Source organism: Apteryx rowi, unplaced genomic scaffold, assembly GCF_003343035.1.
Source record: "Apteryx rowi isolate R43461 unplaced genomic scaffold, aptRow1 scaffold_160, whole genome shotgun sequence".
Lineage (NCBI taxonomy): Eukaryota > Metazoa > Chordata > Aves > Apterygiformes > Apterygidae > Apteryx > Apteryx rowi.
Window position 1 is genome coordinate 676,736 of NW_020447864.1, and position 23,232 is coordinate 699,967.

Below are 23,232 nucleotides of genomic sequence, written 5' to 3' on the forward strand. Positions count from 1 at the left end.
CCTTCCTTCTGCCTTGAAGTATGAAGACGGAGGAGTGTGCACTCGTGTGCAGCTGCAAGCCGTGCCTGGTTAGGGCTTCGTGAGTAGGACAAGCTGGACGGCTTCAGCCTGGAGGGTTTTGAGCATCTCATGGAAAATCACTGGCAGGGGTCTCTGTGCCTGTAGTTCCCGCACACACAAGCACACACGCACACGCATAGAAACGTATCATTTATTGAATGTACACAGCGCATGAGGGAAGGGAGATACAGTTCCTGCTTTAACGGGTCTGTAACGCAAACAGGCGGCATATCAAGGAAGGGGTGAAACTTGCCTGTAGCCCCCCCACCCGCCTTTGAACCTCCCAGCTCACCTTCCCTCCAGCACTTTGCCGGGGGCGGGAAGAAGGCCGGGTCCCGCTCCGCAACCCCCTCGGGGCACAGGCACGGCCCGCACCCCCCATCCCCCCCCGGGCGCGGGCCGCGGGGCGCGGGCGGACTCGCCTCGCCTCGCCTCACCTCAGCGCCCGCGCGCCCACCCGCCCTCAACGGCCGCGCGGCGCGAGGGGGAGGGGGCGGCCGAGGTCGCGCCCCCGCCCCCCTCCCCCACGCACCGGCCGGGGCCGGGGCCGGGGCCGCGGCGCCCCCCGGCGGGGCCCGCGGCGCCTCGGGGCGCCCCGCCGCCCTTGCCCTCCCCAATCCCCCCCCCGGCGGCCGCCCCGCATGCGCGCGCCGGGGCGGGACGCGGAGGAAGCGGGAGGGCACCAAATTCAAATCGCTGCTGCGAAGGGAGGGGAGGAAAAAAAGAAGGGGGGAAGGAGGCAAGCAGGGGGAGCGGAGCGGAGGAGGAGAGAGGGGAAAAGGAGGGAGGAGGCGAGTGGGAGGGGAGTGTGGAGGACTCTAAGGGAGAGCGCGGCGGCCGGGAGAGCGGCGAGGCGAGGCGAGGCGGACGGCGGGGGAAGGCAGAGGTGTCAGGGGAAGGACAGGGCGGCTCCAGGCACCCTCCGACCGCAGCGCGGGGCTCCCTCTGGCCCGGCCCCCGCCGCCGCCGCTGCCGCGCCCTGCGCCGCTGCCGGGCCCGCCCGCTCGCCCGCCGGCACCATGGTGGACAGGGGCCCCTTGCTGACCTCGGCCATCATCTTCTACCTGTCCATCGGCGCGGCGATCTTCGAGGTGCTGGAGGAGCCGCACTGGCGCTCGGCTACCGACGACTACAAGCGGCAGAAGACGGAGCTGCTCAAGCAGTTCCCCTGCCTGGGCCAAGAGGGGCTGGACAAGATCCTGCAGGTAGAGCGCGGCGGCGGCGGCGGCAGGTGCTGCCCGCCGCCGCCGAGCGGAGGACGAGGCGCCGTGGGGCGGCAGGGCGCGCTGCCGGCGCGGCGCGGCGCGGCGGCTCCGCGGAAAAGCTCCCCGCACAACCCCGTCCTGAGCGCGGCCCCTGGGGCGGGCGCGGGGGGAAGCTCGCCATCACACCTAGGTGGGCAACGGCGCAGCGGGCGGGTGGGCCCCCTTCCCTCGCCGTGGCGATAGGAGGGCGTGGGGTGTATTTTGTTTTGGGGTTTTTTTGTTGTTGTTGTCTGCTTCTTGGGACTTCGGGAGTTCATTGAGCTCCTCCAAGCCTGCCTGAAGCTCCGCTAACTAAATGCATTAGCGTTGAATTCAGCTTCTGTTTTAGCATTCAGGGTGGTTTCTCCTGCCTCAGTGGGTGTTGTGTATGAGAAAGAGAAGGTGAAGCCAGGCTTCTTGGTCCTCTTCTGTCTGACTTTTTTTTTTTTGTCCTGAATACTCTTGTTATGAGGAAAAGGTGGCTGCGGGCTGTGCGGAGGTCTGAGAGGCCAGTCAGGATAACTGAAGGAAGGGCTGGGGAAATTGGTCAAAAATGAATGCCTTGCACAGAGGGATGATTACAGCTCTTGCGCTGTCTGTATTTTTATTTTAGGAGACTTATTTCTTTCCAAGCCATAAGGAGATGGTAATCATCCTATCTCTCTTATCTGGTAGAACGCCTCTTCAAAACTAATTATTAATCAATAGCATGTAGTAAATCCTGGAGCAATGCAAACTTGCTTAGTGCCTTTTTACAGATGTGGTATCCGTTAAAATATGGTGGCAAGCAATGGTGAACTATGAAAATAGGCTGCCCAGATATGTGGGACTCCAGTGGCAAAAATGAGTCATTTGGGAGTTTTTTCTTTATTTCAGACATGCTTATATTGACTAGATCTTCTGGTCTTTGTTTGTTTTTTAATTCACTAAAAGTCTAGTAAAATGCTAAAATAACAGAAGACCGGAATAGTGACTCATTAGTTCTATTGATGTAATCAATACTTAGAAGAGAATGCAGTTCTTGCTTCTAAAAGTTTGTGGTTTAAATTCTCTTTCTTCAGTTGGTGACTGCTTTCTGTCTGCTTCAGATAGCAGAGTTTTCTGTTGCTATGTGGTAATGTCCTTATTGTTACCATCTTAGTACCCTATTAAATATGACTCTGGTGTACAGTAGGAAGGGTGGGTGGAGGCTTGAAACTATAGAGGGATGTGGGGAAATGAAAGACAAGCCATGCTGTGCTGTCCTTTGCTGTGCTGGAAACTTACTGAAATCTTACTCGAGTTTATCCCGAACATCTCTAACATCCTCAAGGAAAACCATTACCTGGGTTGGGGTATGCATTTAAGCCTAGCATGCTGCAAATATAATTCAGAGTTTGGATTCTGGCTCAATTTAGGATGAAATCCATATTGGTGTGAGGGGGATCATTTAACTAGTGTTTTTTCCACAAGGAAAACCACAGTCCTGAAGGGACAGAAAGATTTCCCTAAAACGGATAAAACAACTAGGAAAAAATTCTAGGGCAGTTCATTAGAATGGACGGTATGGTGTAGCTCAATATACTGTGGGGATGGGTGCAGAAGCAGTGAGAAGAAAAAAGTAATATAGCTCAAACTACAGACAGACCAGAATATCTGGTTTGGGTATCTCTGCACACCACAATGTGGAAGGACTTCTCAGTTATGTGATGTGTTAGTTCCTGATGGCATCCTCGTAATTCTGTGACTTTCAGTTTTGCCTCTGTGCTCCTTCCAATCATACCTTACTTTCCATATCTGATCTTGGTGGAGTGATGATTCCTCATGGATATTCTTTTGTCAGCTCAAGCTCAAGCTTGGCTAAATATAAGGCTTCACTTGCTATTCTTTCACTCTTACTGGTGACTGGAAACTTTACTGCTTGCTTTCTTCCAGACTTGTGCTTTTGTTGCTCCTCTTAACCTTTTATGTGAGAAGTGATGGGAGGGAGGGGGTGGCATTTCCTACAGAGGAGGAAGGCAGGGTGAAATCCAGCCCAGTTGAATTTAATAGGAAAAAAAAAAATCATGTAAGGACATCAGGGTTTCATCTTGAGTAAACTGTAGAGGATGTAGGAAACAATCTTCATAGTTGTCCTTTCTCAACCACAGTCCATGCTTTTTTTTCTGTTGTGTTCTGCTGATTCTTTAAAATATTACCAATATTTGTTCTCTTTAGGCAAATCCCAGTCATCCTGCTTTCACATTAAAACTACAAATTTATTCTCTTGCAGTACATCTAGAATGTTATGATTTAAAAAGTGTATTTTTTTCCTAGTTCTCACCTTTGTTTTGTTCCTATTTTGAGCCTCTTCCATGGAATCCCTGAACTTGTTCTTGGGATTCTGCATGACTTGTCTCATTTTTCAGCTCTTGTCTCTTCTTGCCGGGCCTTCAGTTCATCTCGGAGCTTTTTCTCTGCCTGCCTGCTGTCATTGTCATTGACACTCACATGACTCTAACAGAGCCACTTTGAGATTTTCAGTCCGTTCACTGATATCCTCTTTAACATCCCCATTTAAAACATACACTGAGTGAAGTTATTCAAAAATCATCACCATGTGTGAATCTAAAATAGTTGTTAATAAAATGCAAGGATGCAAAGAAATGTTCAAATTGAACTAATAATATCAATTTTGTTTCCAGAAGCAGGTTGAAAGGTGACAAGGATTGACTTATTCAGACACAGATCTCTCTGCTGCCCTTTTTGCCACCCAGTGTAGCTCTGAGCTCAACTRAGCCTAATGTTAGCTGTAAGTGCAATGGAAATTTTTTGTGTGAAGTGGCTACAAAGGTAGAGCTGTAGTGTGATCTTAACCACTTAAAAAGACAAGTAGCTCATCAGCACAGACTCTCAAGTCACATACAGGCTGCTATGTCTGTACTGACAGTTTAACTGATTATTTATTAAGGGGGCTGCATTAGGTCAAATATAATCTAAAGTTTATATTCTGTAGTAGAAGATTTCGTAACATCTGATTACAGTAGAAATACACTGCAATAAATGCTTATTGCAGTGTGTTTAACAGACACTTTCACAAAACTCACAAGCTGAGTATTGTAGGATATGCTAGAAAGAAAGCCTATTTTCCCCCAATCCTAACTGAGAGAAATGCTTTAAAAAAAAAAAAAAAAAAAGCTAGTTTAAAAACAACATTTAGAAGTCTTTTATGTGAAGAATCCATTTTCTTCTCATTACTATAAGTACCACATTAGTTATCAGAACAATAAGGCTTAAAGAAAGAAGTACTTAAATTCTTATTGGAATAATGCTACTTCGACCTGGATGTTAAAGGTGACTGACTCTGGACTGCGTATAGGCTGGTTGCTGCCTATATGTTCGCTGCCATGTTCCTCTGCATAAAGCAGATTGCTCAAATGAAAACATGGCTAAGATGCTTCACATGGGAATTTATCTAGACCTCCAGAGACTCTGCCACAACTATGTATATGGAGAGAAGAGGCTGCACAATTCCTGGTGTCGATACAATTATCTTGGGATAGAAATGTCTCATAACACTGTGGAACAGCTGTAAAAATAAGATTTTTTAATATTGGTTTAACTGTGCCATATTTATTGATATTGTAGAATCTTAACTGTAACAGTACAAAGTAGCATAAACACTTGTGTGTGTTGATTAAAAGTCTGATTTGCCCTTGCAACTTGCTGCTGTGGCCCAAAGCCCCGGGGACTCTTCAAGAGGAGGAGGAGGGAGAAGGCTGTGAAATCCACAGTGATCCCACCTTTGCTTACCCTGTTGTAGAACTGAGTTTTGGAGCCAGAAGCAAGTGTAAGGCAATGCAGTCATTTCCCTCTTCTCCAGTTCCTTACTTTTACTCTTTATTGCTCCATCCTGATTGTGAAATATCAGCTTAATGATAAAGGAGCTATTCATGCAAGGAGGAGCCCTCTTGACCCTCGTGTCACTATTCGCGTGAGCAAAGATTTGCAACACTGGGCCCACATCTTGTTTACTGGGAAATCTTTTTTACTGGCCCACCACAGTCGTTAAGAAATTAAATGCTTCCCATTGATAAACCTCAAGGCTGGTGAAAAGAAAGGAAAGAATTGGAAGATAAGTGAAAATGATTACTTTCAAAACAGAATAATAAAATGAAAAGAGAAACTGCCGGCTCCGTTTAGGGGAACCAGACAAACATACTAAGTATAAGAACAAATAATTGAGGTCTTTATTTGAAAAGCATACAAGACTCTCTAGGCCTGAGAGAGAGCTTTAGAAACTTGTTTAGACTTGGAGCCCAGTGCTGTGAACAAACATTTAGAAAAATTTTAAGGAGAGCTTCTACTAGGATATACATGTCACATGAGGAGATTATGCTAAAGGAAATAACTATAAGTGGCTTGATAGTAGTTTTCCTCCTTTATTATTATTATATATTTTCTAAAACAAGGCTGTCTTCCCCACCCCCAAATACTGACAGGTGCATTTGCAGGGTTTTCTTTTGTGTTTGGGGGTGGGGGGAAGGTGAGGGCAATGGAGTTTCATTCTAGACTTGTTTCTTGGAGTTTTTCAGTTTTAGTATGAAACTTTATAAATATACTCTGATTCTGAGCACTGTATTTCCCTTACTTCCAAGCTGATACATCAAGGTTCTAATCTACATAAGATACCTTTTAGAAAACTATTATCTGCAAACTTTCTCAAAACTGGAGTTAAGTTTAAATGTCTTTTGTTAGCTCAACAGTCAATAAACAGAACATGGCTTTTCCTTATGGTTTGCAGAGTGACCCTAAAACTTGATATGTTCACTGATGTAAAGTCAATATGGACATATTTTCATAATCCTTCCCTTCCCCTATGCCCTTCAGGAGGTGCATAAATAAGGTATGAAAGTTCCCTAGGCTACTCGGGTGGGTTTGTTTGTTTATTTATTTTAACTCCCTGATCCCTTCCATCTAAGGTATTGGCGTTGGGGAGTGGGGGGAAGAGACTAATTGGAGACTGAATTCCTTAGTTTGAACTGCCAGATGAGCTGTCCTTTTCAAGACAAAGACTTTTGCATAGTCTGAACTAGCTAAAGCTCAGCAGCTATGAGAGAGACAAGTGGTTGCCAATGCAAAACCTTTAACTGCAAAGTTGTTGACAAAAGCATCTAATACTGCTCACCTAAAAACTTTACAGTGTCATTTAAGGCTTATGCCTAAGAAATAGCTATTGCCCAGTGTTTTCAAGTATGTCTCTTCAGTTCTGCACCTTCAAAGTTCAGCAGGGATGAACTGTCAGCCTATCAGTTATAATGGTGCAGTGGCAATATCTGTAAGAGGAAAATTTAGGATGGGGAGTAGTACCCTACTTCATAGCTTTTCTCTGTGTGTGCCTACATGCAAAAGCATATGTAAGCAGGAATGCTTTTCTGTTTTCTTCTGTTTAACCATTATATTGTTTAAACTTTCTTGGAACATAGTTAAACAAAACTGATAGTGCATACACTGCAATTCTCTCTGCTGATGGAGCAATAGCAATCGATCAGAGGTTCTAATTTTTCTGCTATGGACTTGTCCTTGAGTGCTTGTAGTATGTTGCCCTTATTTTAGGGCAGAATGTTAGTATTACCTGACATGTTACCTTCCTCTCTTAGGTGTGTTTCTGACAAGCTCTGCTCTGGAGATGATGCCACGCAAGAAACTTTGCAGGTTATCAACTGCCTGTTGTCCTAAAAGGTCTTGGAACCACTGTTTAGCTTCATGCTGTATATATAGTTATTGCAAGATACCTGCAGTAGCCAGTGAAAATACAGTGTAATGATGACTGTGTATAGATTTCCTTCTTGAAATAAACTGTTGCTTTTGCTCTTAATCTGATTAAACAAAAAGAATTATTGTTTTGTTTTTCTCCCAATGCTGTTGACCTTCAGAGTAATCACATTACGCACTGATACTGCAAGTAGATGTCAACATAGTAACATACAACCAGAAGCAAGCTGGATTGCAAATGACACTCAGTAGCTTGATTAGCAGGGAAGCAAGTGAGAATGCTTTTGAGAAAACTACTGCTTATAAGTATATATGTATAATCCAAATGGACCAGCCATATTTACAAGGGTGAAAATTCATGGTTTGTTTTTATCTTAACTCTGTGCTGTGCTTAAATCCCATGGTAGTTATCTTGAAAGAAAAAGTTAATATTGTGATACAGTTTTCCAAAGGGAGCATGCCTTTTTACTTTTTCAGGATCCCTTACTAATATTAACCTGAACAGAAAAAAATGATTTCTGAGGCAAGTTTGTCATAACTTTCATCTGTATATTTTTCTAGTATTAAACTGGGTTACAATCTTATGGGGACTCTTGAAAGGTTAAAATCTATATCCTTCTTATGCCGCTGGGATAATCCTTTTGTTCTCATCATGACCTATGTGTTTAATGCTTTGTCAAAACTGGAAGCCAAGTGCTCTAAAACTATGTCTATATTAGCAGTTAGTGCAGCCCATTGGGAGTAGACATGTAGAGCAAAACAATTGGCGCTAAGGACCTGAAGCCCCCAGTGTGTGCATTTGCAGGAATTGCTTTTTTCTGACTGTACTATGATCTTATGGATTGAATGCCCATGAGCAGTTCACGTGCATTCGATTTCTTCCTGGAATACATCTTGTAGTTTGGTTTAGTCCGAAAGGAGTTCAGCTCATATGCTCTGAGTCTGCTCTGCAGTGTCAATCAAAGCAGGATAATTGGGGGCAGTAAGGAGAGTAACTTCAGCGGTGCACTCCTGATCTGAACTAAAATACAACTGCAGTCGCATGCAAAGCTGTTTATGCCATTACAGTCCTCCTCAGAACTGTATTTCTAGGCCGAGCAAACCCCTAAAACATGGCATGCGGTAAGCACGCCTCATTTTTACTGCCCTCTTTGTTGAAGGGATGGTATAGGTTTGAAGGCATAACTTTGTACTGCTTTATCTCCTGTTGTCTTTCTGATTCATATTCCTCAAGCAAGAACAGCAGGATCTAGTGTTTAGGCTTTGCACTAAAACACTAAGTTCTTCTTTAACAGATAACTCTAGACATGCATTTTTTTTCCTGTTTCCCTGCATGTTATTTTTGTCTTGTCTGTATATTAGAAGCCTCAGATATCACTGTATTAATTATGTGCTTATCAACATTTTAATTATAGGCAGGAGAGATTCCTTCTAGGCCTGCCTTACCCTAGCAGGTCTATTTACAGTCAAATTGGAACAGAAGTTAACTTTTCTTTTTTTGCATTGTGCTGTGTGAATTCCAGGGGTTCAAAGGCACTGCTGGGTGCTAAGTAGCTTTAGAAGTGCTTTAAGTTCAAACTTCTTGCACTGTTTTCTGAAGAGGAAGAAACATGCCTGATGTAAAGGAAGTAGGAAGCTAACATCAATAGGTTGTATATCATAGCTTCTGCTGAAAGTCTGAAATCATTGCATCATGAAACATTCCTTTTCTACCAACATGTGCATCTCTAGCATTTCTCCTGATTTTGACCCTTGACATGACCTGATTTTTAACCCTTGTTGCAGGACTGGTTAGTGCTGCGCCCATCTGTAGGACTGTATTTCTGCCTCAGAGAAAAGGTGGAAGCTGGACATGATTGAGCAAACTGGCAAATACTAAATTGACTTTGTTCTATACTGACATCTTTCAGATATTGCATAAGCAGCTTCCAGCTGCTGAGAAATGAAACTTAGACCTGTGTGCCTCCGGGCTTGCAGCAGGTGCAAAAGAAAGTCTCAGGACTAGTCTCTAGACCTATCACAGGTCTCTGAACTCTGTTCCTTTTTAACAACAAAGATATCAGTTATTTAACATAGATTTGGACTCTAAAGTAAGGCATGAGATTGTTGGATGATGGCAGCTAACGAGTGATAGCTAATGGAGCCTGAAAATAATCCTGCAAATGATTTTGAAGGTCCTGAGGTGGAAAGTATAGTCATCTATGATAAAGTATTTTTGTGGCTTGTGCTGAAAAATGCGTATGTGACCTCTGAGAGCTCATACTGCTGCTCCTTTTATACTCCCAACCCCCTGTAGGGGAGTAAAAAAAAAGCTGTGGAGGGAAAGTTGCTTAAGAATCATGTGTGGTTCTTTGGCAGAGAAACTGCAGCTGCAAGTATGTTTGCTCTGGCCTTTGAGGGAAGCAAGGCTGATGAGTCTCTTCCAAGCACCAAGGGAACAGGGGAGGTGACTGGAGCCAAGCAGCTGCATAGAGGGAAGGGGTCTAACCAACCTCGCTCGCGGTACTGACTTCTTCCACAGGTTTCTATTGAATCAGTCTGGCTGGAGCCCTCCCTCTACTACACACACAGCTGTAATAGTTGCTGCTAACTAGCTCCGCAGACTGTTATGAAAATATGTTAAAATCAAATTAAATAGTTGGACCATGATAACTTGCCAATTGAATCAGAATTTCAACCTTCAAGCCAGTGTAAGTCATGATAACTTGTCAATTAAGTTAGAATTTCAACCTTCAAGCTTGTGTAAATGGTGCGTACGTGACTGCAGAATGATAGAGGGCAGTTCTGTAATCGTTTGCCTTGTTGGCACAAGGATTTTTAAGTGGCATTGAAGTTCATGCTTAGAAAATCACTCTTTCATATTGGTATCAGTGTACACTGAAAGCTTTATGCTTGTGTCAAGTGATCACTATCAATTTGCCCTTCTAAAATAAGATTTGCATGTTTCCACTTTCATTCGTTTAGGGCTTTGGGGGTGGAGGGCAAGAGAAGAGAAAGGAAGAATGTAAAACTTCAGAGTTGCTTCCCTTAGAGTAGCAAAACCAGTAGCAAAGTTTGTTCTGTCCCTATGTAATTTGTTGCAGTAGCACTGGATTTTCAAGGTAGACTCTCGGACCAGACTGCATGGCTTGACAGTTCCTTCTGGGACAGTAGAGTAACTGCAGTATTTAATGAAGTTGCTACATAGCCTCTGCAAGGTCCTAAACCTGCCAGCCTACTTAGTGAAATGAAAGTAGATGTGTTTCTTTTGCTTGAATGTGAGATATAGTTCACACTTTGGGAGAGCCTTGGCTTTATTTGCATGTGTTTTAAGAATGCATGCCCAGCTCTGCTACAATATAGACAGCTGGTCATTTGGACAGATGTCCTAACAGCTGTTTTTTCTTTTCCTGACAGAGAAATACTGACATAAAGTAGTTTCACTGGGTGTTGTCTAGGTGCTTACAGCTGAATTTTGTTCATCTTTCTGAAGAAAATTCTTACTCATTTGAAGTAACTGCAGCTTTTCTGTGAATTTGACTTTCTGTGCATCTCTGACGCCAAGCAGGTTTTAAGCTGGATGGAGGTGTCTCTACCTAGTGAAGTGCAAGTGCTTCCTCTGCCTCCAGCTTCTAAGGAGAAGGAAATAGATGCTTGCTGAACAGTTAGAGGTGACAGTTGCAGGAAATCAAGGGTAGGAAGGAAAGAGTGTAATAAACAGGAGGCAGCAATGATAGTGCTGCTGCCAGTTGACCCCTCTTCCCATAATACAGTGGCAAGAAGATAGCAAGATGTTTTGGCTTTTTTATATGCTCAGGGATGCAGCAATTGAGAGAGGTGGCAGAGCACAGACTCTACCTACCTGCCCCATACCAATGCTCCATGTTACTTTTTGCCTTCAACTCAACTCATGTTAGATGTTTAGGAGTGAACTGGAAATGTACGTGAAACTTTACCAATCTGGAAGTGTGCACAATCTGGTAGTCTCATAATTGGGGGGGGGGTGCACAAGGAGGAGTTGGATTTGTGCCACATAGCTGAACTTTTCTGTGCAATAATTCTGTTGAAACTGAGTCATTAATGAATATGGCTTGCGATGATGTGAAATGCAGTAGCTAAAGTAGTTGTCCTCATTCATTCCAAAGTCACTGGTTAAATATGTTTGCCTTGTGTAACTACAGTGGATTGAAACTGGGATTTTTTGGCTATCATAACTTCTTGATTCTTCTGCATCTTATGAAATCATTTTTCTCCTCTCTTCTCAATGTTGTCTGTGGGGAGACTATCCCACTTTAGTAGTCATTGGAATATTTCCCTTCTTCCTCTTGATTTCAGTAGTAAGATGCAAAACGCCATCATAAAGACACCAGGCATGGCAACATCCTTATCTCAGTTATGAACTAGTTTGTGTGATGCTGCCATTCTGAAGTCTGAACAAAGCTATTTTGACATTCAGGTGGGTGGGAGTGAAAAACATAGTAAAACCACCTTGAAAAATTTTGAACTGATAAAGCTGAACTTGAAGACTGTAATCTAATTAACAACTGAGATCTGCTAGTTTAATATTGCAGCAAAAACAATTCCAGAACAAACTTTAAAGCTAAACTCAAGCTGTGAAACAAGTTTGTTTAAAGGTTTTTCAGTTGAATAAAATTGCTTTTTGTTTGTTTGTTCAAAACATTTTTTACAGGATATATCCCAGTTAAATGTGATGACTTGTTTACCATGGGTTTCTGCCTAGGAACTACATGGGATACAGAATTGAAAAGATACTTCAATAATTTTTTTCAATGTAATATCAGCTCTGTTATTGGGAGGGTATTTTGTTTTTGTCTAAGTTATTTATTGGAAGCCCCCGGGAAAGAAAACACTGTGTGTATACTTAGTAATATAGTGCTGAACATACTAAAATAGCAGAAGATTGTGTTCCAGTGTGTGTTGTAGCAGGGGAATGGGTTTTAAGGTTATACTAGTCCAGCAAAAATGGATTTTGTGCATACACTGATTATGCTGCTCTAACTGATTCAGAGATCATCTAATGCATATGTAGCTCTTAGTAGCAGTGATGTTATTACCAGTCAATTCACTCCTGCACCACAAGAAACAAGGCAGACTAGCCAAGTTATGCTATTACAGGTCTGACAGTGTCTAGATCAGACCGTTTCCCAGCACACTTATCTTAGTCACTGATTGCACTCCTTCATATCCTGCCTTAACTGTGCTGGCAGATCTCTGCATCTGTATGTGAATGTATTTGTCCCAAGCAGCCTCCCCTCCTTTCCCCCTTCCCCCACCCCAAGATCAGTCTTGAACGGATTTAATGTTGAAGGGATTTGTAGTACATCAGAGGATCAAGGTGAATGATAGCATAATTTTGTTTTAAGTTAAGCTGTGGATAAAGCTAAATGCACAGTAACAAAAGTCTCAAAGTAAGCAGTGTTTCTGCAGTGGTGGGTTTTTTCCTTGAGGCTCCTGTTAACATAAAACTATCACCTTGCTGTTCTTGCAAAGCATCCTGTCCTTGTTGACATTGGAAGCCTGCCTTGCCTTGCCACCTCCTCCTCCTCCTCTCTAATGGAACGCTACAGGGCAGGAGACTAGAGTGGTCAAGGTTACGTAAAGTTTTCAGTTGATTTAAACTACACTGGAAATTTTTTGTTTGTTTGTTTGGCTTAACAAGGTGAGTTCGTAGGTTCTACCCCTGGAGAGTTAATAGCCTACAGTGTAGTCCTTGTTCCTGTTTTGTGGTTCAAAAGTCTGCTCGATCAAAAATGCTGCCATTGTTGTCAGCACTGTTCTCCACTCAAGTCTGTCTGATTGAAGCTTTGTTTCATTGCTTCGATGCAGTTGAAAGACAGGATTTTTATTCTATCATGCGCAAGCTCACTAAATTCTCAAGCAAGTAACAAGTGTCCAGGAGCTGTTTTGTTTTGTTTTGTTTTTCCTTAAGATATTGTTATCAGAGATGTAAATCCCTTTCAGCCTATCTTCAGTTTCCAAATACTTGAAAAAATTTTCTTGATCATCCTGACTCAGTTTTTGTTTAGCCAGCTGCTAGGAAGAAAATGTCATCTTGAGATTAAGTTTAATGCAGGCTGCTGCACTACTGCCTCCTACCTTTGCTGTATTTCTAGGATGTTAAGTAGGAGATGAGGTGTGATGCTACCTTGGGCAGCATCTTCTAGTCTGTCTTCAGAGAAGCAAAACCTTTAACGTTGCGTTGAAATTTGGGGGTGAAATCCAAAAACACTTTTGAAAACAGAAGCCTATGGAATTTTTAGTCCTAGCTACTACAAACATCCATAAAAACTTTTTGGAGTTTATTGTTTGTTTGTTTTTTAACTCTTCAGGTGACTTTCTGTAACTCTTTTAATCTGAAATGTATCTTTTTATGCATGGCTATGTATGGGAGGGAGCATAATAAACTTCTCAATGCAATAATACTTCAGGCTGCAATTCACTCAATGACTTGAGAGGCTTCTTTAGGCCTCTGTAAGCAAAGCTGTCAAACTTGGATCTCCTGTGTTTTGACTTGTCCTAATGAACTATTTTTATACACTGAAAGCTTGGGGTGGGGGGCATTAATTTTATATTCAACTGACCCTTTTACTTCTCTTGTGTAGTATCAACACTCTTCTATATATATTCCAGTTGCATTTTATTGGTGAGTGAAAGTCTACTAAGATGAACTAGATTGCTGGGTTGCTGCTCCAGGTCTTGAGGCCTTGTTTGTGGAAAGAAAAAAAAAAATTACAGTGCTTCAAAGATATGATCCAACCCATCCCCATCTAGTAAATTTATCTCAGTAAACTGTTTTTATTGACTGTAAGATTGTTTTGGTTTAATTTAAATCTACTCGAAATCAACTTCAGCTAAACTAAACTATTATTCTGAAAACTTGGGCTGTTGTGTGGGCTTAGCATCTGCTTATGCAGTCGGTACCAACTCTACAGTAAACTGTTGTATAGTCTCATGTAAACATGGTCTGGTTCTAACCCTACCTAACATAGGTCACCAACTGGTGTCAGGGCTTGATTAAACTACTTGACCCTTCTGCTTCCACTTTCTTATCTGTAAAATGGGGGCAACAGCATTTACCAAAGCTATTTGAAAGGGGAGTTGACTATGTTAGTCACCATGTATGTATTCAGATAGGAAGGAAACCTAATCAGCTATTACTGCTTTCCATCTTCTTAATTCAGCTGATGCAACATAAGAGTTGTTAAAATACTTCCCTTTTCAACCAAAAGCTGTATCATAAGCATATCTGCACAGGAGCTCTCAAAATTAATCTGTATTAATGAAGCTATGAAATCCTCTGATATGTTTTATTTCTGAATAACAGTAATCTTTCTTCTGAGGAAGAAAAGTTGGGGCACTTAGCCTCTGCAGAACAGCTGCAGTTCTCATGCAGCAGTAACCTTTAGTTAATTTGTCTTCAAAACATGTCTATGTGGAACTTGGGAAAGTGAAGAGGAAACAGTTCTGTAATTGTATTAATCACAAAAGCAAGGCAATGCTGATAAAGCAGTGAAAATGCTTTTCATCAAAATAGTTTATTAACTAGTTCATTAAACTGGAATCTAGTCCTGAAATTAATAGGGGGGGAAAAAAACTATATCAACTGTTAAATTTTGTAGTCTTCATCTAATAAAGAACCGAGCTGCCTTTTCCAAACCGTTAGTATTTAAGTCCATTGCACATAAATGGAAAGGAGAAATAAAATTAAGCAGCATTTGGTTCACTCAACCATGGAATCTGCAAGTATCACAAATGGGTAAGCTTCAGGTCTCTACTCTGCAATGACAAAATAGTTCCAGTTAACTAATTTGCTGAATTATGAGTTTCACTTATTATTTAACTCTGCAGAAAGCTTCAAAAGGAAATAACCTTGTTGATCTCTTTCCATTAATATCTCTCACATTGTTTGTCCTATGAATTATGACTTATAGGAAAATTTACTATTCATGCTATACATCATACATAAGCAGGTCTTAAAGAGCACATGCTGTAAAAATATTGACATGCCTCCGAGAGGTTAATATCCATACAGATTAGAAGTTTTTTCCAGAGGAAACAGTAACACCTATTTGTACTGCAGAATGGAAGCAGAACTCAATTTGTTCACATCGTTTTTTTGCTTTGATGGACTCACCACCTAAGTATCAAAATGACTTGACTTCATGTTTCATCTTACTAATAGAAAATATTCCAGAACTCAAGGGTTTATTGCAGGGGAACTCGTTACTTCTTCTGTCACAATAGTTTGCCCTTTGTCTTTTTTTTTACACATCTGGGCTGGGAGGTTGCTAGGGAAGCATGCTGCTATCTAGTTATTGTGGCAAGGAAAATATTAGGAGCAGGACTTCAATGTTAGAGCACAAAGATCTGTCGGCTGACTTTTAGATGTGAAGGCTGGCCTCTCTACCAATTTGACTGGACTGACAAATGAAGACGTTTGGATCATTTAAATCTTTAAAAAGTCATGTGACTCTGTCTTGCGTTTCTACTATGCTGGGGCAGGAGGCAGTCGGTAGTGAGGAGAAACTTAGAAAAACTGTTCAACTGTAATGGTAAATTTTTTTAAAAAAAACCTCAGAATTCACCTTGTAGCGGATTAAGACTGCCTGATTTCTGATTGCACAGTAGCTTTCAGTTCTTCTGTGCTTTTTCTTAGGGGCTTGAATGCATGGTGTAAAGTAAGAATGAAAACTGCAGCAGTAGCCACAAGAAGAGTTCACTATTCCACACTAAGGTGCAGAAATAGCAACAAATACCTCCAAAGACCTGACTATTCACAACCTGTATCTTCTTTGAGTTGTAAGTCTGTAAAAAGATTATTAAAAAACTGAACAAAGCAGTAACGATCGCTAATTCCTTGTTAAACCATTATCTTTTCCCTAAGGGCATATGAGCAATGCTGGTTTGTCCTTCCTTGCCTTGGAAAGAGAGAAGAGAGATGTGCTTAGTCCCAATCTTGTTTGGGTTGAATGTCATTTTGTGGAATCATTTTTGAATTTACAGTGTGAGAACTAAAGTCTCAGACTTGGGGCATTCCTTTCAATTCAGGGAGTCTGGGAATATGACAAGGGTTTCCATGAGGATGGGAAACATGGAAGCTAGAAAACTTATTGCAGACAATGAAATCAAGAAGCACTGTTTGCGGAACAGGTTTCCACAAACACTAATGTATGCAATGTGAAGACTTCTTAGAAAATGCCTATGTTTTGACTGAATTTCTCACACTGTGAATTTTGAAATTATTTTTACAAAATAGTGGTTTATGACTGGAAGCAGCAAAGGTGGATGAAACTCTTGCTTTGCTTTTCACCAAAGCAAATAGTCAAAGATCCTGCCTTCATCTCTCTCTCTCTCTCTCTCTCTCTCTCTCTCTCTCATGTGGTGTTCTCACTGCAATCCTTGATTAGGGTTCTGTTTCCATTATCAGCTGGAATATTTTCAGGCAAACTTTGCTTAATCTGAAGAGGACAGCTCTTGTGTTATGTCTGATAGCTGTAGACATAACAGCTGTCTGTAAGCCTTCGGTAAAGCAGCACTTCATGCAAATAATGAGTGTGGAAATTATTAGTACAGAATCAGTAATCTTGACTTTTACTTCTCACTAAATATGGTCTTAAGATGAGACTTTAGAAAATCAGTAAACAGTGTGTCCATTTTGTAGAACCACTGGTATGCCCAACAAAGGAAATAACATGTATTTTGTGATGTGCAAGCCTTATTGAAAGAACTTTTAAAACTCTTGTTAGAAGCCTCCTGGAAAAAAATATAATTCAGGCTGGTGCTGCTAAAGTGCTATTGTTGTCTATTTATTAGTATAGTTGTTTCTTTCCAGGTAATTCATTTTACTCTTCAGCCTTTATTTTCTCCCTGACTACTCTGCATCACGTCAATCCTTGAGGAAGAATTCCTGCATGTCTTTGGTGCCACAGAAAAGGGTGAAATTTTTTGATGTTTCTCTGTCTGAAGAACTCCCTCTGTCTGTTATTGGGAGGATGTTACTTGAGGACAATAATATGCTTTCCAAAGCATATTTATTGTAAGGATTTCAGATCTGAAATCTTATCTGTAACACCACATCATAGAAATATTTTCATTAAACTTGACTAATCGTTAAGATAGAGCTTGACTTAGATGGGGAGGTTCATGTACGCTACCATGCTGAATGGATTGTTAAAAATTATTGCTTAGGTTGAGAACCTGTTCTAATTTATAGCCTAATTTGACTCATGATTGATTTATATTTGTTTTCTTCTTATACCAACACTGGTCTTTAGTTTAAATGGCTTTTGTAATTGTGATCTTACATTCCTGTTTCTGACTTTATTACAAAAAAAGCAATCCTAACTGCTCTCAGCCTTTATTTTAGGAGTCCAGACTGCATTGGCATACCCATAAGAGTGTCCCCTCATTCTGATAGCCCTTGTCTGCTTCTGTTTTCACTTTTTTGAATGGAGATTACTAGAAAAAGCATTGGTGAAACTCAGCTGTCATAATCTGTACAATTCTAGTAATGTCCATTCAAAAAAATAAAAGTGAAAACAGTAATACATCAGGAAAGGGATTTCAAGCATCCTAGGTGTTGTTCCTTGAAATTCTTCCCCTTTGTTTTTATTGATGTGCTTCTGTTGTTGAGATGCCTAAAATGTATGACTGGACTCATGAAATGTAATGAAAAAATGTATTCCCCTTCCATTTACTGCAGCTGTTTATGACAGCACTTTACCTGTTGCAGGAAAGGAGAGGCCGAATAAGTCGTCATGGGTGACTAGAACATCTCAAAGCTGGCTTTGAAAATATCCCCTTTTCAGTAATACTATTCACATGCGTACAGTTAGTCATGACTCTTGTTTGTAGGCCTATCATATCAACTGAGCAATAAATGTTTGAAAAAGGTGCTTGTATGTTGGAGTTATGTCAAAGTCTATAATGTCACCTGATTTATAGGATGCCCGAATGTATGGGTAATATGAATGACAAGTCCAGTGCCATCCTTGCTAATGACTGAAATGATGCCTGTAAACAACCCTGAAAGATGTAGTCAGTGTGTCAGCTGACCTCTCTGTCATTTACTTTTATGCTTTCAGGACTGCTGGGGCTTATAGCAACCCATGTGTGCTACCTGTTTAAGACCTTTATCTTCAAATAAAATTGACAGCAAAATGTCTATTGCTTTCAAGGGCAATAAGGTTTGATTTCAAGATACAGAAGTTTTGGAACTCTTTCTCTCACTTCAGGCTGCTCAAAGGAGAGACTCAGTTCGTAGCAGAGACCTGAAAAGGAAATTGCACAAAGTAGATTAACTTTAAGCTGTATTTTGCCAATCTGCTACCAATCTGTCTCTTGTGGGAGGATATAATTCAATCAAGTCAGATGGGTTTCCAGTGGTTTCTTCTACAGGCAAATGAGCATACCACACATGTGTCTGTTAAATCAGTATCTTTTCCTGGAATTACTGTTTTTCTATTAATTTTCAGATACTGCAGCAGCTGGGAAGAGAGTACTAGCAGGGTTAAGTAGTAGAGTGAGATGCATTCACTCCCCGCCCACTTGTTTGTCCCACAAGAAAGAATTCTCTTGTCATGTCAATGGTGATTATTTCCCAGGATATTTTCCATTTCCTTTAAAACTCTCAGCCCTCATTCTTCATGCCAAGGGGACAAAAATTAAAACAAAGAGAAGACTGCACTTGCATCTTGGGAAGTATCATGTCCTCAGGCAGGCTGTCTCTTTTGATTAGGTTGATTTTTTCAGCTGTAACTTTCCATACAAAAGTCAGAAATATCAATAAATTCTGGGAAGCTTGTGTTCAACATAGTGGGAACAAAGAGGTGATACATTGCTAGTTACAGGGGTGGGAGTGAAAGGAGTTGTTTGACCAGTGAATAAAGCTTGTTGAGCAAGTAGTCTTGGAATACATTATAGCAATACTAAGACTCTGTTCCTCCAAATGGAAGCCTCCCTAAGGACATGTTGTAGCCAGTGCAGACCTTATTGAGATGATCATCAATTACACATCTATATGAACTACTAAAATGGTCAGCATGTGAATATCTGGCTTTAATTGGGGGGATGGGGGAGAGAATATTCAGTGTACCTAATGCTGGCACTATAAAAATGCTGAAGATATTAATCCTCACTTCTTATGTATCCTGTGTGTTTCATCCTGCTCATGCTTTGAGTTTAATTTTGATCGTCTTTCAGGGCATAGAATAGCTAGCATGGTTATTTACCTTCTCTATTCCCAAGCAATAGTATGGAATTAAATTGGCTATAGGCTCACAAATTGTTTCCACTGGACTGTGTCCTGAGGCCTCTGGACTCATAAATAGTAGCCATAATTAATTTTTATGAGTCTTTCAAGTTCAAACCTATATGGAGATGGTTCTTTACATCTCTGAATTCTTGATTTATTCCATGGCCTTCAGACAACAAGCTAAAAGCGAGGCAAAGCATGCATCTTCTAATTCTGCATGACTGTATTTGGTGAAAACCTTGCCCCCTTTTTGTCTCTGAATGATTAGAGATATTTCTGGTTAATAAGTTGAGGTTGTGCTTGAAGAGCATGACTTGTTCTGCCTGATATGAGTTGATTAACAGATCACCTTTTTAAGGATCGCTTGATGTGGTTAAATTGTAAACTAAGAACAATGAAACAAATGAACAGTTGAAAGAATGAAATAATAAGTGTTCCTATTTGTTACAAATGCACGTTCTCTACCCTGGTTCTTCCTGCCAATTAGGTAGGGCATAGAGTAAAAGAACAGTAGTTTAAGATGCTGGGCCTGTAGTAATGTCTTCAGCAAGAATACCCTTTGCAGGTTAAACAAATTACTCTTACCTGGGTTGCCAGCAGTTAAAGATTAAGCAAGCTTGATGCTTGGTCCCTGTTACAAACTTCAGCTTTTTAAGTATGCCCCCCCCTTTTTTTTTTACAAAAAGGTAAAATAAAACCCCAGGCGGGGGGGGAGAAACAGAAGTGCTCAGACCTGTTTAAGTCTCCATTCTGTTCCCTTTGAGACTCAATTCACCTGAGAACTTCTTGCATTGTTTAACATGCATAATCTGGGGTGTACTAGAATAACGATGCCAGAGGGAAAAAACTCGGTCATCAGTGCTTGGAAGGAGGTATTCCACTTACAGAATAATTAGAAAGAAGGTATCTTCTGCAAGATCAGGATGGATTTTTAGGCCCTTAGCCTAATAAAGGTGGGACCTCTAACAGTATCATCTTTAATGCTTTCTTTATGGTGGCATGGCATTCAAACAGTAAGTGCTTTTGAAAACTTCACTCCCAATACTCTTGAAAGTCCTGGAGACTGTATGCAGAAGTGCACTAACCCATTGGAAGGATGCTCTTGTTTAAATCCCCTCTGTACCTAAGGGTTATTCTGGGATCAGATAGTGTGAATTTTAAACAGAACACCTAACCTGATACAACTTCAAATGCAAATAGGTATAAATTGGCTTATCTGATGAACCTGTCTCTTTCTCAGAGACATCTAGGAGAGCTCATTGTTCAGCCGGTCCAGTTTGTTTTGCAATATTTCTGTGTTCTTCCTCAGTTCTGTGCACCTAAATAAACCTCAGATGAAGCTTCCTCAGAACCACACTAAAAAAAGTGAACATTTTCCACCATAAAAGTATGTATGTAGGGTTTAGATTTGGGGAGTTTCTAGTCCCTCTTCTAGCTCAGTCTTGTTTTTTGGAAGACATACGCAGGCTATCTTTACAGCAGGATGATGCAGTCACTGAGTCAAGAGTATTTTTCCTCTGCTACAGACAATTTCTGTGTGTTGTAGTATCTTTTATGCCTGTATTTAGCACCCTGATCTTCAGGTGTTCTTACTAGACAACCTGTTCTACTTTCTTGACTAATCAGTAAATTTTAAGGAATCTGCAGCTCTATCTCTGGCCTTCATGGCATGTGCTTAATTACTTTTCTTGGAATCTGTCTGGTTTCAAAGTCCTGTGCAGGACAACCTAGCCCACTCTGTGCTTTCTCCATCTAATAAAACTAGTGAGTCTGCTAAAAACATTGGTGAAATTTAGGAACAAAAGTCCCCCAGTGTTTTTTTTCCCTAAAAAACACAGAATTGTGGCAAAACTGAACAATTAGTTAATCAAGATCAAGGTACACCAAAAAAAATCAAAAAAACAAACTCTGAGCATGCTAAATTGTTAAATGCTAAATTAACAGACAAACAATATCTGATTGATGTCCTGTTATAACAAAAATATGCAAAGTGAAAACCAGACATGTATTTACATGCATTCTTTAAATATTAGGCTTGGATGTAGGGACAGCTTTCTATGAAGTGGCTTGCAGTGGGGGCTCTATTAGGTGTTTAAAAAAAAAAAAAAAAGGCATGCTTAGATGGAAGTCCAAGTTGCTGACAGACCAACATTAAGTGTAATGAAGGGAAAGCAGTAAGAACTGTAAAATGGCTTGGATCTGCAATACAGTTGTGCATTGAGCAGCACTATTGAATAGCATGAAACACAGAAACTGTTGGGGTGAATGAAAGAGTAAGTTCAATCTTGTTTTATCCTCTTTTCAGACAAAATCTGCTGTCTGCAGTGTGTTTGACCTATATATGTGCATTTAACCTTTCTGTTTTGTATGCTAACATATTGGTGGGTCATTTACAATCCCTTTTTGCAACTTTTTAATTTGCCTTGTTTAAAAAAAAAAAAATTTCACTGGTGTGTTGACTTGTTTTAAAGAAGTTCTCCTTTCTCTGAAGACCTTGGAAAACTGCGAAGATAACATTCTATCTGATGTGTCAGTAGGAATGTGAAAATCTCTCTCATTTGGGATTAAATCTTGCAGTTGCTGGAAAGAAAAGCCTCTCTTAAAGTACACAAACCTGTATGTTGCCAGGAATATATATATTTTTTTCCTCCAAGTTGGAACTTTCAAAATTCTGCCCTTTGATAGGAACTTTATTTTAAGATAAAACTATTGATTAAAAAATGCAAAAATATGTTTTTATTTGCAGTAACACTTAATCAACCCTTTTATAAATGCAGTGTATGACAGCAAGGGGAAAAACTGTGTCCCCTGCTATTTGTAGATGGTCTATATAGGAATGTAAACAATGGGATTAACACTTGCTCTTTGTGGTTTCATTTTATTTTTGTTTTAGCTCTATTCATGAGCAAGAGGCAAGGAATCCTGTATGATAGTATTGATCTCTTTAGCTTTTCACACAATGTTAATATATGCTTGTGGTTAGGTTTACCATTTACTTCTGTCAATGCTGAATGTAAGGGGGTTTTATTATTATTTTAAAAGTTAACATTATTCCCTCAATGACTGCTTCCTATTTTCTTGAGACTGAATTTCTGCTTTTGGCTTGTGATAGGTGGCTACTGTTCTTAATCCCATTGTGCTACTAGAAACATACGCTATTTCTGCCTGGGATCCTACTGACATTCATTTATTAAATGGCCTGTACAAGTTCTAGAAGTTGCAAGAGTCTTGGAGAACCTAGCAACTTTTAGTAGACAGCTGGGAAGAATTGCCTTGCACAACACTTGACTTAACTTATCCATTTGTATATATTTAGTTGATCAGGAATCAGACTTGCACAGTCATGTGGTGTCCTCTTTAATAAATGTGGAATTTTTTTTTGTTTGATTCATCCCCACCATCCTTTTCTAATGCAGGTGCTGCTGACTCATATCCTGCATGTCTTGCCCCAACCACCTTCTAACTCTACTCTCTACATAGGTCAGTAAAGGACAGTAAAACTTTCACAGGTTAGCAAGACACAAGGGTGTTGCCCGTTAGACTGAGACAATGTGGTTCACTTGTCTTATTTTTCTTTCTACAAAAAAGGTCGCAAACCATTCCCCACAAAAGTGAAGTAGGAAATCCAGGACTCAGCCAAAAGACTTCTTTTTTTATATCTGGCATGGTTCTTGTCCTGACGAACATCAAATTCGTATTCCAAACTCGGATAATGCTGAGAGAGAGAGAGAGAGGGAAATGAAAGGTCAACCATCCTAAGTCCTGTTGATTAGCATAGTCCCGCAGAGACTGTCAAGTGCCTGAGGCAACCTGAAAGGCTTGTTCACTTGGCCCTGCTTGCTGGTCCTGGTCATGTGCCAGCGTGTTTCAGTCAGCTGAGAACTAGGAGTCCAAGTAAGCAATCAGGATAAGCTGTCATTACACTGGAGATTGGGGGGGGGG

General features: G+C 40.8%; 1 protein-coding gene across 3 annotated transcripts in view; it reads left to right on the top strand.

The window, feature by feature from the left end:
• Positions 1-1,063: 1,063 nt before the first annotated feature.
• KCNK5 (potassium two pore domain channel subfamily K member 5) overlaps positions 1,064-23,232 on the top strand; it is a 39,353-nt gene continuing 17,184 nt past the window's right edge. Inside the window, exons 1-3 of one of the 3 annotated variants that reach the window (XR_003252492.1) lie at positions 1,177-1,265; positions 3,968-4,074; positions 6,923-7,145. Coding sequence is in view for 1 of the 3 variants with exons in the window: in XM_026059849.1 (XP_025915634.1) it covers positions 1,080-1,265 (186 nt within the window). In the remaining 2 variants the exon portion in view is untranslated. Of the gene's footprint in view, positions 1,266-3,967; positions 4,075-6,922; positions 7,146-23,232 lie in introns of those variants that run through there. The other 2 variants (XR_003252493.1, XM_026059849.1) reach the window with 2 other exon arrangements.